The sequence below is a fragment of the Bos javanicus genome, chromosome 29, assembly GCF_032452875.1.
Source record: "Bos javanicus breed banteng chromosome 29, ARS-OSU_banteng_1.0, whole genome shotgun sequence".
NCBI classification, from domain to species: Eukaryota; Metazoa; Chordata; class Mammalia; order Artiodactyla; family Bovidae; genus Bos; species Bos javanicus.
Genome location: NC_083896.1, coordinates 28,898,361 through 28,912,037, shown reverse-complemented (window position 1 = coordinate 28,912,037; position 13,677 = coordinate 28,898,361). Strand labels below are relative to the sequence as shown.

General features: G+C 55.6%; 1 protein-coding gene across 3 annotated transcripts in view; it reads right to left on the bottom strand.

Annotated features, from left to right (window-relative positions):
* SLC37A2 (solute carrier family 37 member 2) overlaps window positions 1-13,677 on the bottom strand; it is a 56,017-nt gene that overhangs the window by 7,537 nt on the left and 34,803 nt on the right. For all 3 annotated transcript variants that reach the window (XM_061406319.1, XM_061406318.1, XM_061406317.1), the window contains exons 2-10: window positions 6,327-6,408; window positions 5,765-5,858; window positions 5,571-5,649; window positions 3,277-3,412; window positions 2,821-2,897; window positions 1,735-1,901; window positions 1,172-1,209; window positions 784-936; window positions 367-457 (exon numbers count right to left, since the gene is read on the bottom strand). In XM_061406319.1, coding sequence (XP_061262303.1) covers window positions 367-457; window positions 784-936; window positions 1,172-1,209; window positions 1,735-1,901; window positions 2,821-2,897; window positions 3,277-3,412; window positions 5,571-5,649; window positions 5,765-5,858; window positions 6,327-6,356 — 865 coding nt within the window. In that variant the 5' untranslated portion in view covers window positions 6,357-6,408. The remainder of the gene's footprint in view (window positions 1-366; window positions 458-783; window positions 937-1,171; window positions 1,210-1,734; window positions 1,902-2,820; window positions 2,898-3,276; window positions 3,413-5,570; window positions 5,650-5,764; window positions 5,859-6,326; window positions 6,409-13,677) is intronic.

Genomic DNA, 13,677 nt, shown 5'->3' with positions numbered 1-13,677 from the left:
AGACTCCTGGAGGCATTCAGAAGGCAGACCGTTTCTCCAGGACCCTCCAATCCCACCCATCTATGAGCCAGCCAATGGGCCTGAAGTGGGGTTTCGCCTACACTTGAGGCCGGAGTAGACGTTAGAGAGGATTTGAGTTCCTAACCCCGACTGAGTGCCAAGTGAGGAAAAGTGGCTGGAATCAGTCAGGGACTAGGAGGGTTTCTGCAAAACTTAGCTTCCCATGAAAGAAAAAATCTTCCTTCTGTGCTTGGAGAGGATCAGCAGAAATCCTGCCTATTCGTGGAGTCATAAGCACCTCATGGTGGGTTTCTTCCTTGGAGGCCCCCCCCTTCCTCTCTCCCCTCTTCCTCCCCGTGTACTCACCCACATTGGAAATGTACAGGGGCAGCCAGTAGAGGAAGGTGTAACTGACCAGCTTGGCGAAGAGCAGACACAAGGAGAACTCGACCACGCCCTGGGAGCACAGCAGAGGGCAGGTGGGAAGGTGGGCAGGACAGCCTGGGGCCTGCGGCCACCAAGCCCTGTGCCAGCACTTTCCACCGCCCACCACACGGAGCAGCCTCTAGAACACCTCCAGTCTCAGGTACGGCAACATGCCTGCTGCCTGAATGCTAGGGTAACGTCCGGCCACATGACCCTCCCCAGGAGGGCCCCCGCCCTAAGCACTGCACGTAAAGAAACTCCAAAAACCATGGATCACCCTGAGTGTCCCCATCTCCTGAGACCCAGCAGAAAAATCTAGAGAGCCTCTCTCTTCCTTCTGGTCCACAGACGACTCACCGGGATGCGCAGGGCCCCGAAGAAGCTGATGGCGGAAGGCTGAGCACTTGCTTCCTTGGAGCAGGTGACAGCTGATTCCAGGCTGCTCTCTTTGTTACAGCTGGGTCCATTCGCGGGGTCCTCAGGCTGATCTTGGCTCTCTTCTGGATTACCCTGAGCAGAGAAGAGCCCTTACTGGGGGCACGTCCACATACCACTCCCCCACCAGCTAGAGGGACAGCCCACGTGAGATGAGCAGCATGAGGTATGCACCCCCTCCTGAACCGGACTCACAACCTGCCAGGGAGCCACCCGTGGGCCCAGCTTTGGACACACAGGCCCCTCCTCAACTCCCCAGGCCTCTCTGGGACCAGCCCCCTGGTGAAGTGGGGCTGGGGGCCACACTCACGTGGTGCTGAGGCGGGGAGCAGTCCACGTCTTCTGGGTCTGAAAGGAAAACCTTCTAAGAAGCTTGCCAGCAGACCAGGCCCTCACCCTGCATGGCATGTGAGCCCCACACCCCCAAGGGGGCCTGTGGACTTTCCAGCACAAGGGAGCCAGGGCTCCAGAGACCACCTTTGAGGCCTGGGTCTCCTAACCATGGGAGCCTCGTGGACTTTCGTTCTCTTGCTTACAAGTGACCATGGCCATGACTCCAGGGGCCATCTGTCAGGGAGCCGGAAAAAAAGCAGCAAGCATGGAGAGGGTGCCGTCCAACCCATTTCTCCAGCCTCAGGGTCAGAGGAGCCAGCGTTTGCCGGGCATCCTGACATGCGTCTCACAGACACTCTCCACAGCCCAGGAAAGCAGGTGTCCCATGCGAGAAATCGAGGCCCAGAGAGGTCGTCCTCTGAGTCACACGCCTAGGCCTCCAACCCTGCGACCCCCATGGGACCAGCCTCCTTCTCCCAGAACCTAACTGGGAAGCTTCGCTCTGGCCCTGTGGGGATGGGGGGAGAGGGGTCCACTCACATTCGATGAGGAAGAAGAAAGTGATGATGCCCATGATGGCGGTGATGACGCCGGGCACCACGAAGGACAGGCCCCACTGCTGATCCACCCACACGCCAGCCAGCAGGGAGCCCAGGATGTTGCCCACGGACGTGTGGGAGTTCCAGATGCCCATGATGAGCCCCCGCCTGGAGGGGAGGTGGGGAGGGGGGCAGGGAGGCAAGAGCAGGAAGCGTAAGAAGAGAAGCCCTGGGCTCTCGGACACCGCCCCGGCCAAGTGCGAACAGCTGGCTGCCTGTAGCCTCCGTGCCCAAAGACCCCAGTCGGGGAGGAGGGGCAGGGCTGGCTGGCATCGAGTGAGCGACAGCCAGGCCTGTGGTGTCCTGCTGCCCAGCCAGCTCCCTGAGCAAGCCCTCCCTGCCCTCCGTCCCAGGGCCGCAGCCCCACCCTTTCTTCTCTTGCCCTGAGGCTGTGACTCTGAAAGCCTCAGCTAAGGGTGACTGCCCCCAGGGGACATGGACACTGTCTGGAGAGTTCTGGTGATCCAGCCCAGAGTGTGCTGGTGGTGTCTAGCAGGTAGAGGCTGCTAAACACTACAACGTGTAGGACGGCCCCCCAGCAAAGAATTACACAGCCCCAGATGTAGCCCACAGTGTTAATTAACAGCGCCAGGGCTGAGAAACTCTGCCCAAAAGAAACTTTTTTTTTTTTTTTGCACAAAAGCCAGTTCAAGGGAAAAATAAATAAATATATAAGACATATACATATATATGTATTAAAATATATGAGTATATGCATTTATATATATACACACACAGAGTTTTATAGGCTTCATTTTTGTTTTCATGCAAAATGGAAATTCATCTATTATGAGGAGAAGGCATAACGAAGATGGCAGGTTTTAAGGATTAAAACCTCAGCAATGAAAAAAGTCACTGCTTTTAGTCACTAAAACATTTATATCCCAGCCTGTGCGAGTCAGCAGGACGGAGGCTTATTTCTAATCTTTGATCCTAAAATCGTATCAGAGGCCACAAGGGACCTCCTGCCCCCACACCAGCCCAGCACCCCCAGGCAATGCCCACCCGCCTCCCTGGTCACACTCACTTGCCCTTCCCGAACCAGTTGCCCACGCAGCTCACCACGGCAGGCCAGCCCGTGGTCTGCACGAGTCCATTGAAGATCTGCAGGGAAAGTGGGGGGACAGAGACCCCTGGACTGTGTGGTGCAGCCCCTGGGATGGGGAGCCCTCCAGAATCCACACTATGCTCCCCGTTCCTTCACACGCGTGCACACACCCACCAGCTGATGCCCCTCTGACCCCAGGTCCCTACAGCAGAGACTGGGCCTCACAGGCACCTCCACAGACCTCAGGCTGACGCTCAGTGCAGACTCCCTGAGCTGGCGAGGCCGCCCTGGCTGTGGGCAGGGGACCCCGCACTGTGATAAAGGAGCCTGGGTCGGGATCTGCTGTGACCTGGAGCGGCTGGGAAGGACTCACAGCCTCTGTGATCTTTCTGTGCAGGAACAGAGCCCCGAGTGCAAGACGGAGGAGGCTCGTACCTGCACCAGCACAAAGTACCAGAGCACGTGGATGTTCCAGAAATACCCCAGGCCAAAGAGTGAGGTGAAAAGGCCGCTGAGCAGCATTCCGGCTGTGAGGTAGTACCGGAGGGGGAGCCGCTCCCCAAAGATGCCGCTGCAGAGAAAGTTGGATTCGTGGTTAATCTCGGCTACCTCGCACCCCTGCCCTCCGCCTCCTGGCTCCCCCAGGGCCCCACCAGGGACCTCTGTGTTGCCACTAGGCCCCTCTGCTTTGTTTGACGACACGCCTCGCAACGTGCCCGGCAAAGTGGCCTCTGTAACATCCCCGTGACCTTCTTCTTCCCCCTTGGCTGACCAGTCCATCTCATGCATTCTCTCTTGCATCACGTTTATGGTTTTACCTGTCATGTATGTACATGTACACAGCCCAGCTGTGTGTCTACAGCCCTGAACTTTCTCCCAGGATCATATCCACATTGCTTCTGGACATCCTGACTGCGTTGCCTCCCAAATAGCTGCTAATCAACAACTCCAAAGACTGGACTCCTGTGCCCCCCTCCCAGACCCTGCCCCATGTCTGCGCCCCTCAGTGGACTCGATGGCATCCCCACATTTGGCCACTCAAGCCGGAAGCGAGCTACCTCAGTCTCCTGTCCCTGCGGCCCACCCTCCACAAGCGACCTCCAAGACCTGCCTGCTGCTCCTCTTATTTCTCTCCAGCGCGTCATTTCTCTCCATCTCTATTATTAATAATACCATTCTAACTCAAGCTTTCCTCCAAGCCCAGGTGGAGCTACTATCAAATCTGTTCCTTAGTGTGACCTGCTAGTCAGCCCTGAAGTGAACTGTCAGTCACTCCGTCATGTCCAACTCTTTGTGACCCCATGGACTATAGCCCAGTTGGGCTCCTTTGCCCATGGGCAAGAATACTGGAGTGGGTTGCCATTCACTTCTCCAGGGCATCTTCCGCATTGCAGGCAGATTCTTTACCATCTGAGTTACCAGAAAAGCCAATCAGCCCTTCTCTCCCTCAAGTCCACCTCCGTCAGCCTCTCAGTATCTGTCTGACATGTGGATCTGAACATGACACCCACTGAGCCACCCACTCAGTGGCTCTCCTGTGCCCACAGCCTAGTACACAATGACCTCGTTCTTCAGCCCCGTCTTCTGCATTTTACATGTTGGTAAACCTGTTAGGAGTCCCCCACTCCACCCCCTGCCCTCTGTGCAGTCATGCTGCTTCAAATTACACCTGCCTTATTTCACCAAGCCATGACTCCATTGTGCGAGTGTGCTCAGTCATGTCTAACTTTCTGCCACCCTGTGGACTGTAGCCCTCCAGGCTCCTCTGTCCAAGGAATTTTTTAGACAAGAATATGGGAGAGGGTTGCCATTTCCTCTTCGAGAAAATCGCCCCACCCAGGGATCAAACCTGAGTCTCCTGTGTCTCTCGCCTTGCAGGTGGATTCTTTACCCACTGAGCCACTGGGAAAGACTCTTGTCTCTATTCAGTTCAGTTCAGTTGCTCAGTCGTGTCCGACTCTTTGTGACCCCATGGACTACAGCATGCCAGGCCTCCCTGTCCATCACCAACTCCCGGAGTTTGCTCCAACTCCTGTCCATTGAGTTGGTGATGCCATGCAACCATTTCATCCTCTGTCGTCCCCTTCTCCTCCCGCCTTCAATCCTTCCCAGCATCAGGGTCTTTTCAAATGAGTCAAGTCCAATTTCTCTTCATCAGTTCAAGTGTCATCTTCTCCAAGAAGCCTTTCCTGACCCCTCTTTTCTAATCCCAGCTCAGACTAAGCGACTCCTTGGAGCTCCGTACATAGCCACCTCTGTCTCAGAGCCACCACACTGTTTATAACATAGCTGCTGAAGCATCGGTCACTCCAGTAGGCTGTGAGCTCTCTAGAGGTAGTACCCAGCCTCAGCCACCCTCACCTCCTGGGAACAAACATCATGCTTGCTACATAAAAGCCGTGCTGGGCTTTCAGCTTTCGGGTTATCCGTGAAGGATCCCTGTCCAGGACAGACCATATTCCAGCCACACCGTTGACATGCCATCTGAGTGAATAAACTCAAAAGAAGATCCAGGAAGGTCTTTGCAGGAAAGTTACTAAAAGAGGGAGTCAGCCAGGTGAAGGAGCAGGCTGGGTGATGGTGGCAACACGCCAGCTACGGGTGACGGGATGTGTGGAAGGCTTGTCTCATTTCCAACAACTTTGTCTCTGACCCCATGGCCCCAGGTTGGTGTAGAGAAGACAGCAGCCTGAACCACCCTACAGGCCAACATGGGCTCTGCCTCTTACCTGATAAACATGCCGATGGCATAGGCCACGAGGAAGGCGTTGTCCACGGCCCCCAGTAACTCCTTGTAGTTGCTCTTATCTGAAGGCAGACAGGGGAGACAGAAAGCTGGCTATCTGGATGCCCCCTGCAAGAAGCCCTTCCCGGGCCTGGATGGGGAGCAGGCATGGGGAGGAGTGGCTCGCCCCGCTCTTACCAAAGGGGGCCCAGTTGCACCACGTGGTGTCGTTGAGACTGTGGGTGCTGTTGACGGGCTGGATTACCTCTGAGCAGTTGTGGTGCAGACGGCTCTGGAGAGGCAACGGGTGTGCAGGTCAGGGGTTAGCTGGTGGCTCCAGAGTCAACCCAGCCCGCAAGGGAGCCAGTAACCTCCCCCACCACAGCAGGCCACTGCCCGTCCCCACTGGACTCCCTGCGTCTTCCTCTGACACCCGGTCTGGCAAGGGGCCACGGCAGAGCCTTGGTGAAGGGCAAGGGGTGTCTATGAGCAGCACCCAGGGGACCCAAGGTGCCTGCTCTCTGGTTCCACCCCCAGTTCCCCGACACCACTCTCTTGGTGAAGAAACCCAGGAAACTCTCCTGGGAAAAAGAACTGCTGAAAGTGGGAGTCAGCCAAGGGGGAAGAGACAGACTTGGTGACCAAGACAAGGGACAAGGACGGTGCTCCACTGAGCTCCGGGCTGTGCTACTGAAGTATTTCCGTATTTCTGCTGAGCCCAGCAGTCCTGCATTCTTCCTTACCCCCGGGCCAGACTCACCTTGACGACACTGATGGGCTTCCGGGACATGTGATAGCAGGTGTAGATTAAGAAGGTGATGAGCAGGATGAAGGCTCGGTACCTGCAGGGGAAGGTGGGCATCTGGGTTAGCAGAGAGTCCAGGCCTACCGTCTCCACTGTGTCCAGGAAGCAGTCCACCTGTGCTCGTTCTGGCAGCACCACCAACGCTCCCCTCCAGACACAAGCTTGGGGCAGAGGCCAAGGGGAGGGGAGGGACAGGTGCCCAGAGGCCAGAGTGCTCAGAGTTCCTGCTCCCGAGGGCAGAGGCCTCCCAACAGAGCTGGGCCAACAGCGGTGTCCTAGACGGCACCCAAGTGCCCTCTGTGGCTCTTGTCACTGCCCATCGCCTCTACTTCTCCCTGTCCTCCCTAAGATCAGGGTGCCTCTGTGTGCGTGTGTGTGAGAGAGATGGGGGCGCAGGGAGACAGGACTGTGTTTAAATACCAGAAACGGTGGAAGCCAGGAGGAGAAGGATGCATGCCAAGTGTCTCTTTGTTTAAAAAACTTTTTGCTTTTTATTGGGGCAGAGCTGATGAACAAGGTGGTGATAGTTCCAGGTGAACAGCAAGGGGCTCAGCCATACATACACGTGTATCCCTTCTCCCCCACACTCCCCTCCTGTCCAGCCTGCGACATAACACTGAGCAGAGTTCTCTGTCTATACAGTAGGTCCTTGCTGGTTATCCATTTTATTTTACTTTTAAAATTTTTATTATTTTTAACACCAGAAACATTTTGTATTGGGGTAGAGTCGATTAACAATGTTGAGGTAGTTTCAAGTGAACAGCGAAGGGACTAAGACATACATATACATCACCCATTTAAAATACATCAGTGTTTGTTGATTACATGTTGAGTACATGTTGATTCCAAACTTCCAGAAAGGGTCTATCTTTAAAGAGAGGTCAACTACTCCTCATAAGCCTAGTTGGTTGCTCAGTTGTGTCTGACTCTTTGCCACCCCATGGACTGTAGCCCTCCAGGCTCCTCTGTCTGTGAGATTCTCCAGGTATGAATACTGAAATGGGTAGCCATTCCCTTCTCCAGGGGATCTTCCCCACCCAGGGACCAAACTCAGGTCTCCTGCGTTGCAGGCAGATTCTTTACCGTCTGAGCCACCAGAGAAGCCTAGAACGCTGCAGAAATGGTGCCTGCTACAGTCCAGTAGGAGCAGAGTCCAAAACATAGAGGGAAATGTGGCAGCAGAGGAAAAGCCAGTTGACAGGACCCAGGTCCTCTGCCTGGCTCTATTCTAGTCCATTCCTCCAGACAGAAGGGTCACTCTTTCCATTGTGGCTCACGCATCACACAGCCCTCTCCCACCCTCGCTTCTCATCCCATGCACTGATCTGAGGTGGAAAACACAGGTCAGCCAGGAACCACTGAAGTTTCCACTGACCGCCCCACTCCCCACTTCTCCTGAGGATCTGGGGGAGGGCCACCGTGTCCTCCTGAGTCACTGCTTCCCCAGCAGAGCATCAGCTGAGCCGACTCAGCATCCAGGAGCCAGGAAGTACATGGAAAAAGAGAGTTCAGCGTGGACTCCAGCCCAGGAGAAAGGCCAGAGCCTTGCCTTCTTAAAGATCCCCTGGAGAAGGTGGGGAAGGAGGGGAGGGGGCCTGGAAACCCCATTCTATCCCTGGGCTCCTTGAATCAAAGAGCCAGGACACTGGAGGCTCGGTCTGCCCTCTCTAGTGATCTGCCTCCAAACCCCAAATCACTTCCCCACAAGCATGTTATGAAGGCTCGAGTTTGTGAAATGACGGGTGTTACATCAGAGGCTGAACTCAAGTTGGGCTGCCAGGACCCTTCTCACTTCGCCCCTGGACTTCTGGTCTATCTCCATCTCTCCACTGCCTCGTAGTTCATCTTCTGAAGAGAATGAAGGTACATGTACCCTGCCGTCACCAGGCTGAACATTTCTCAGTGGCTCTCCATTCCATTAAGTACGAAACTCTGTACAAAATAAAAAGCTTAAAGCTTGGGGGAAGAATGAAGCTCCAACTCTTTAGCCTGGCTTTCCGGCTCCTCTACTGTGTGGTCTGTCTGGCTCCTACTTCCAGACACGGGGTGCACGGGGGCAGGGAGCCACAAGGGATTCTCCAGGGAATCTGGGGTTATTCCCAGGGACTGCCACAGTGACCCACATAGACAAGCTTGGTGGTAGCAATGTTTTCCAACTGGTAAATGGCTCATGACTCCTGGATCAGGGACTTTCAGAATCTGGCAGCGGGTGGGGGGAGGGGGTGGAAGGATTTGGAGACTGTGCCCAACTGGGCTTCTTCAGAAAGCAAAGGATGGAAGAAAACCACAGCCCTGCAGATTAACACTCACCAGTGTCCTATCTGGAAAAAAGCTTCAAGTTTTGTAGACGTGCGTGTGTGTGTGTGTGTGCGCGCGCGCATGTGCACTCAGTCATGCTGACTCTGCAACTCCATGACTGCTCTGTCCATGGAATTTTCCAGGCAAGAATACTGGAGTGGGTTGCCATTTCCTGCTCTAGGTGATCTTCCCAATCCAGGGATCCAACCTGTGTCCCCTGTATTGGCAGGTGGATTCTTTACCACTGAGCCACCTGGGAAGCCTCTAATTAATTGTGCAACCAAATGCAAGTTCTTTAATTTTTTGCCTCTGGTTTCCTCATCAGATGTACAGGGAGAACAGCATCAACCACATCTAAGTCAAACACAGGTGAATACAATGTAACTCTCACCCTGGTCCCCAGGTCTCTGCTGTGCTACCCTTAAGACCTCCACCCCTGGGCTCAGCCAAGTCTCTTTTCGCTGCTACATGGATGCAGTGACCCTGGTGACAAATCAGATCTCCTTGGCTTCCCAGATGGTGCCGTGGTAAAGAATCTGCCTGCCAATCCAGGAGGCTCAGGAGACGTACGTTCGACCCCCGGGTGGGGAAGACACCCTAGGGAAGTATTCTTGCCTGGGAAATCCCATGGACATAGGGAAATCCCATGGACAGAAGAGCCTGGCAGGTACAGTCCATAGAGTTGTAAAGAGTCAGGCAGGACTGAGTGACTGAGCACGCGCGCTGGGCCTCAAAGATCCCCGGGGCCCCGCTGAGGCCCCGGCACTGACTGTCCTCCCTTGACAAGCCTGGCCGTGAGGCCCAGGCTGCCCTCAGCCACGAGGAGCCCTCAGGAGGCAGTCGGAGTCAGTGAGGGGTCAAAAGGCACAGCCCCGCTGGCAGCCACCCTTCTCCTCCCCACCCCCACGCCCCTGCGCTCCCCACCACACGGCTTCTGCCCCAAGGGCCGGCACCCGCCCACCTGGGAGGCACCTCCGAGCGCCGCCCTGGACTTTCTCCGGCCTGTGGCCCCCGGTGCTCTTCCTTATCTGCCCCCCACCTGGCATCCTCTCCCTCCGGTGGGGGAAGCTGTGACAGAACAGCAAGCACATCCGGGCCCCGCTGCTGACATCTCCGTCTCCCTGAGATGGAGCCAGGACCACCCCACCCCCATGCGCATCCCACCACGTGCCGGGCCCTGAGCTAGGGACCTGGGGAAACCAACCGTAAGAGAGACCTCTGCCCGCCAGGGCTCGCGGGGCAGCAGGGCGACAGCAGGACCAGTGTGACTCTGCTACAAAAGAGGGCGGCCAGCCCCGCGAGACTCCGGAGCAGAAGCCCAGACCGGCTGCGTAGGGGCAGGGGCAGGAGAGGAATCCGTGAACGGACCTGAGACTGTCATGCAGGGTGAAGGAAGCCAGAAAGAGAAAAACAAACATCGTCTATCAACCTGTATATGTAGAAGCTAGAAAAAGGGTATTTGCAAAGGAACACAGACTTAGAGAACAAAAGTATGGATACCAGAGGGGAAGCAGAGGGTGGGATGAATCAGATTTGGATTGATGTGTATACACTACTGATGGCTGTGCTAATTCGCGTCACTCAAGTTCAACTCTTTTGCAACCCCATGCACTGTAGCCCGCCAGGCTCCTCTGTCCATGGGGATTCTCCGGGCAAGAATACTGGAGTGGGTTGCCATGCCCTCCCCCAGGGGATCTTCCAGACACAGGGATCAAACCCAGGTCTCTTGCATCTCCTACACTGGCAAGTGGGTTCTTTACCACCAGTGCTACCTGGGAAGCCCTAAGTATAAAATAGATAACTAAAGAAAACCTACTGTAGAGCACAAGGAACTCTACTCAGTGTTCTGTGGTGACCTAACCGGAAAGGAAATGTAAAAAAGAGAGGATATATATATATATATATATATAGCTGACTCACTTTGTCATACAGCAGAAACTGATACAATATTGTAAAGCAACTATACTCCAATAAAATTTTTTTAAAAAAGAAAGAAAGAAAGAATCCTGGGGGTGAGGTCTCAGTATAGTCTTCACAAACTAGCAGGCGGCAGCGAGGTCCACCAGGGCTGGGGCGGGAGCAGGGCCAGAGAGAGGGGAAGTGCGTGTGCTGAAGCGTGGAGGCGTGAATATCACTACCTGTTTGGGGAACTCTGTATGGTTCAGGGTGTAGTTCAGGGTGTCTGGAAGGTGGGGCTGAGCCAAGCACGGCAGGTGAGGGCGCTGGGAAGGAGGAAAGGGACAGGTCACGGAGGGCCCTGGGCAAGATTGGACTGTCTCTTGGGGTGACGGGATGTCACTGAAGTGGGATGGGATTTTCTAGGTCACAGAGTTCTGGGCACCAGCCAGGTAGGGACCCAGGGCTCTGCCCTGCTGGTGAGTTGGGAAAACTCCAGACGGCTTCCTCGCAGAAGGCAGGGCTGGCTTCCTCTGCCTCGTCCATCCTGCCAGCCACTCCCCAGGCACATGGCCACCCCCGGGAAGACCCTTGGTGGTGCCCTGGACTCAGGAATCAGGTGAAACCTGCTCTCATTCCTCACACCTGTGTGTCACTGAAAGTACAGTTTATCACCTCTCTCACAGGGTGATGATAGGTTGATGAGATGATGCATACCTCTTACAGGTTTCTGACACGCAGTCCACACTTAAAAATGACAGCAACGATGATTTCAGGTTTTGAGGAAGGAAAACTGGAGCGGGCGGGAGGTGAGCAGGGTGGGGGTGGGCACCAAGCTGCTCTGAGTAGTGGGGGCTCCAGGCCCTGGATGTGCCTGTAAGGTAGGGGTCTGGAGGCTGGCTAGTCCACTCCTCCCCACCGGCCCAGTATGCAGACCTGGGCTGGAGGCGTCTTTGCAGACGCCTGAGGCTACGAGTGCCCACGGGGGAGCCTGCAAGGGGACAGAGCACAGGTTGGTCTGCTGGGCCCGCCCCTGCACTCCCTTGGGAGTAGATGGAGAGGCTTAGCAGAGGTCCATAGACATGCCGATCGGCCAGATTCCAGCCCTGCCCAGAGGCCTGCTGACCTTTCTCCCAGCTCTGACCCCATCCCTCTGTAGAGAACCTGACTACCCAAGAGAGCAGGAGTGTCAGAGGGAGGGAGGCTGTGGGGCACAAGGTCCTCAGAGTGCTGTTTGACGCCAGGCTGGGCACTGGCCTCCTCTGGGACTCCTTGCCTGGACTCCAGCACGGTGGCAGGAGGAGCCCAGAGGGGCTCGGCTAGCTGGGCAGAGCGTGCTCGGAGCCGGGCCGCTCCTTGGTCCAGTTCACTTTCCGCTTTGACATCTCTTAAAGAAAAAGGCCAAGGTGCCACAGTTCAAAGGGGACTGGGGACATGGGTGGAGTGCAGGGCTGGGCTGAGGCCAGCAACCTCACAGTAGCTCACTGAAGATAGCTGACGGGCTCCTGACGCCTGTGGAAGCCTCAAGTTTCACTTCTGCTCACGAGCCCTTCTTTCAGAACCAAGGGGCCCCAGAAAGGGGGGCAGGGGGAAAACACTCACAGAGCCTGGCCTTACCCAGCTGGCCCCAGGGCAGCTGCAGAGGGGAGGGAAGGCAGCCCAGGGGCTGGGCAGGCTGGACAAGCGAGCCAGGGACCCCGGAACCTGCTTGGCAAGGCCCACAGACTGTTCCAGGCTGGGCGCCTATCCCAGGACCCTCCAAGTCTGTGTTAGTGAGAAATGTCACTTCCGAGAGTCTCACCTCCCCTTGCCCAGCACTGGTTACTGAGTAACCAAGTCAGATAGAGAGGTGGACTGGCTATCTCTTAACTATTAGCTGACAGTCCAACTTACTCTTTCAAATGAGCACGCTAATAGCTTTATGGACCTCGTTAAGACTTTGCACTAGAAATGCTTCTGAGGTAGGGACAAAGAACAATGTCTGTCAAAGCAGTGACCGATAACAAACAAAACCCCAAGGACCTGCTACCACCACCAGCGCAACAATAGAAAATAAGAAAGAGCCCAGGAGAGGGACCTTAGGAGACAGTGGCGGAAGGCCCCTTTCGTCCAGCGTCTACCGGGTCATCTCCCGGTCCTTGCATTCCCCTCCTGGCTTTGCAGCCACACTGCAGACAGTTCCCATTCCCATTTCAGGCCCCAGGTCAAGGGGGACTTGAGCTCCCTCATTGACCCACTCCTATCACTTCCTGCCTCAGCCCAGCCCTTCAACTGAGTCTGGGGCAGCTAGTAGATGGATAGGGCCATTTGGGTTGGCCACGTGAGAGACTGGACTGGTGGTGACCTTGGCACTTGCCCTGAGGAAATGAACTTGGTGGCCTGTCCTTGGATGTGCCAGTTCTGGGACTCAGCAGATCTGAAAGGGAGAGAGGGCTGGGGATGGTAAGAACCAGGGCAACGGTGACTTTCCATCACTGCGCTTCCTCCCGAGTCCTCCACTACCACTGAGACACAGCCTGGTAGGGAAAGGCCAGGCTGAACAGACCGCACAGGGCAGAGCCCCCGAGCCGGGCTTTCCACTGACAGGAGGGATGGAGACAGGCCGTACGGGACGGGCCAGGTCTGTGACGGCCTCTGAGGAACAAAGCCCTCCTGGAGCTGAGCGCAGCCTGACTGACGGATCCTCCAGGTGCTGCCCTTTCCTCCAGCTGGGACTCAGACACTTGCTCAGAGGGATCGAGGGGACTCTGGGCTCGGTCCCAAGGTCCTTCCGGAGAAGGGAATCATTGGCTAGTAGCACAAGCAGCCCAGGACTTTCTAGAAGGAATGAATACATCATCATCTTTTTTAGGAGAGTGGAAACTATAGGCTAGATTGCTAGACTGCTTTGTTTTGAGAAGGAATCTAAGCAGGGGAACCCCGAGTGTTCAGACAGAATGAAAAGACCTGGCTTTCAGCTACAGCATGAGGTGTCGTGTGGGTACCTGGAAAACCTCTGGGAGTGTGTGAGAGCTGGCAGGGTTTGGGAGAAGTGGGCAGGAAGCTGGTCTCTCTTCTGCAGAGAGGCTATGCAAACAGCACCAGGGGAAGGCACTGATGGTGGCAGGGCTGT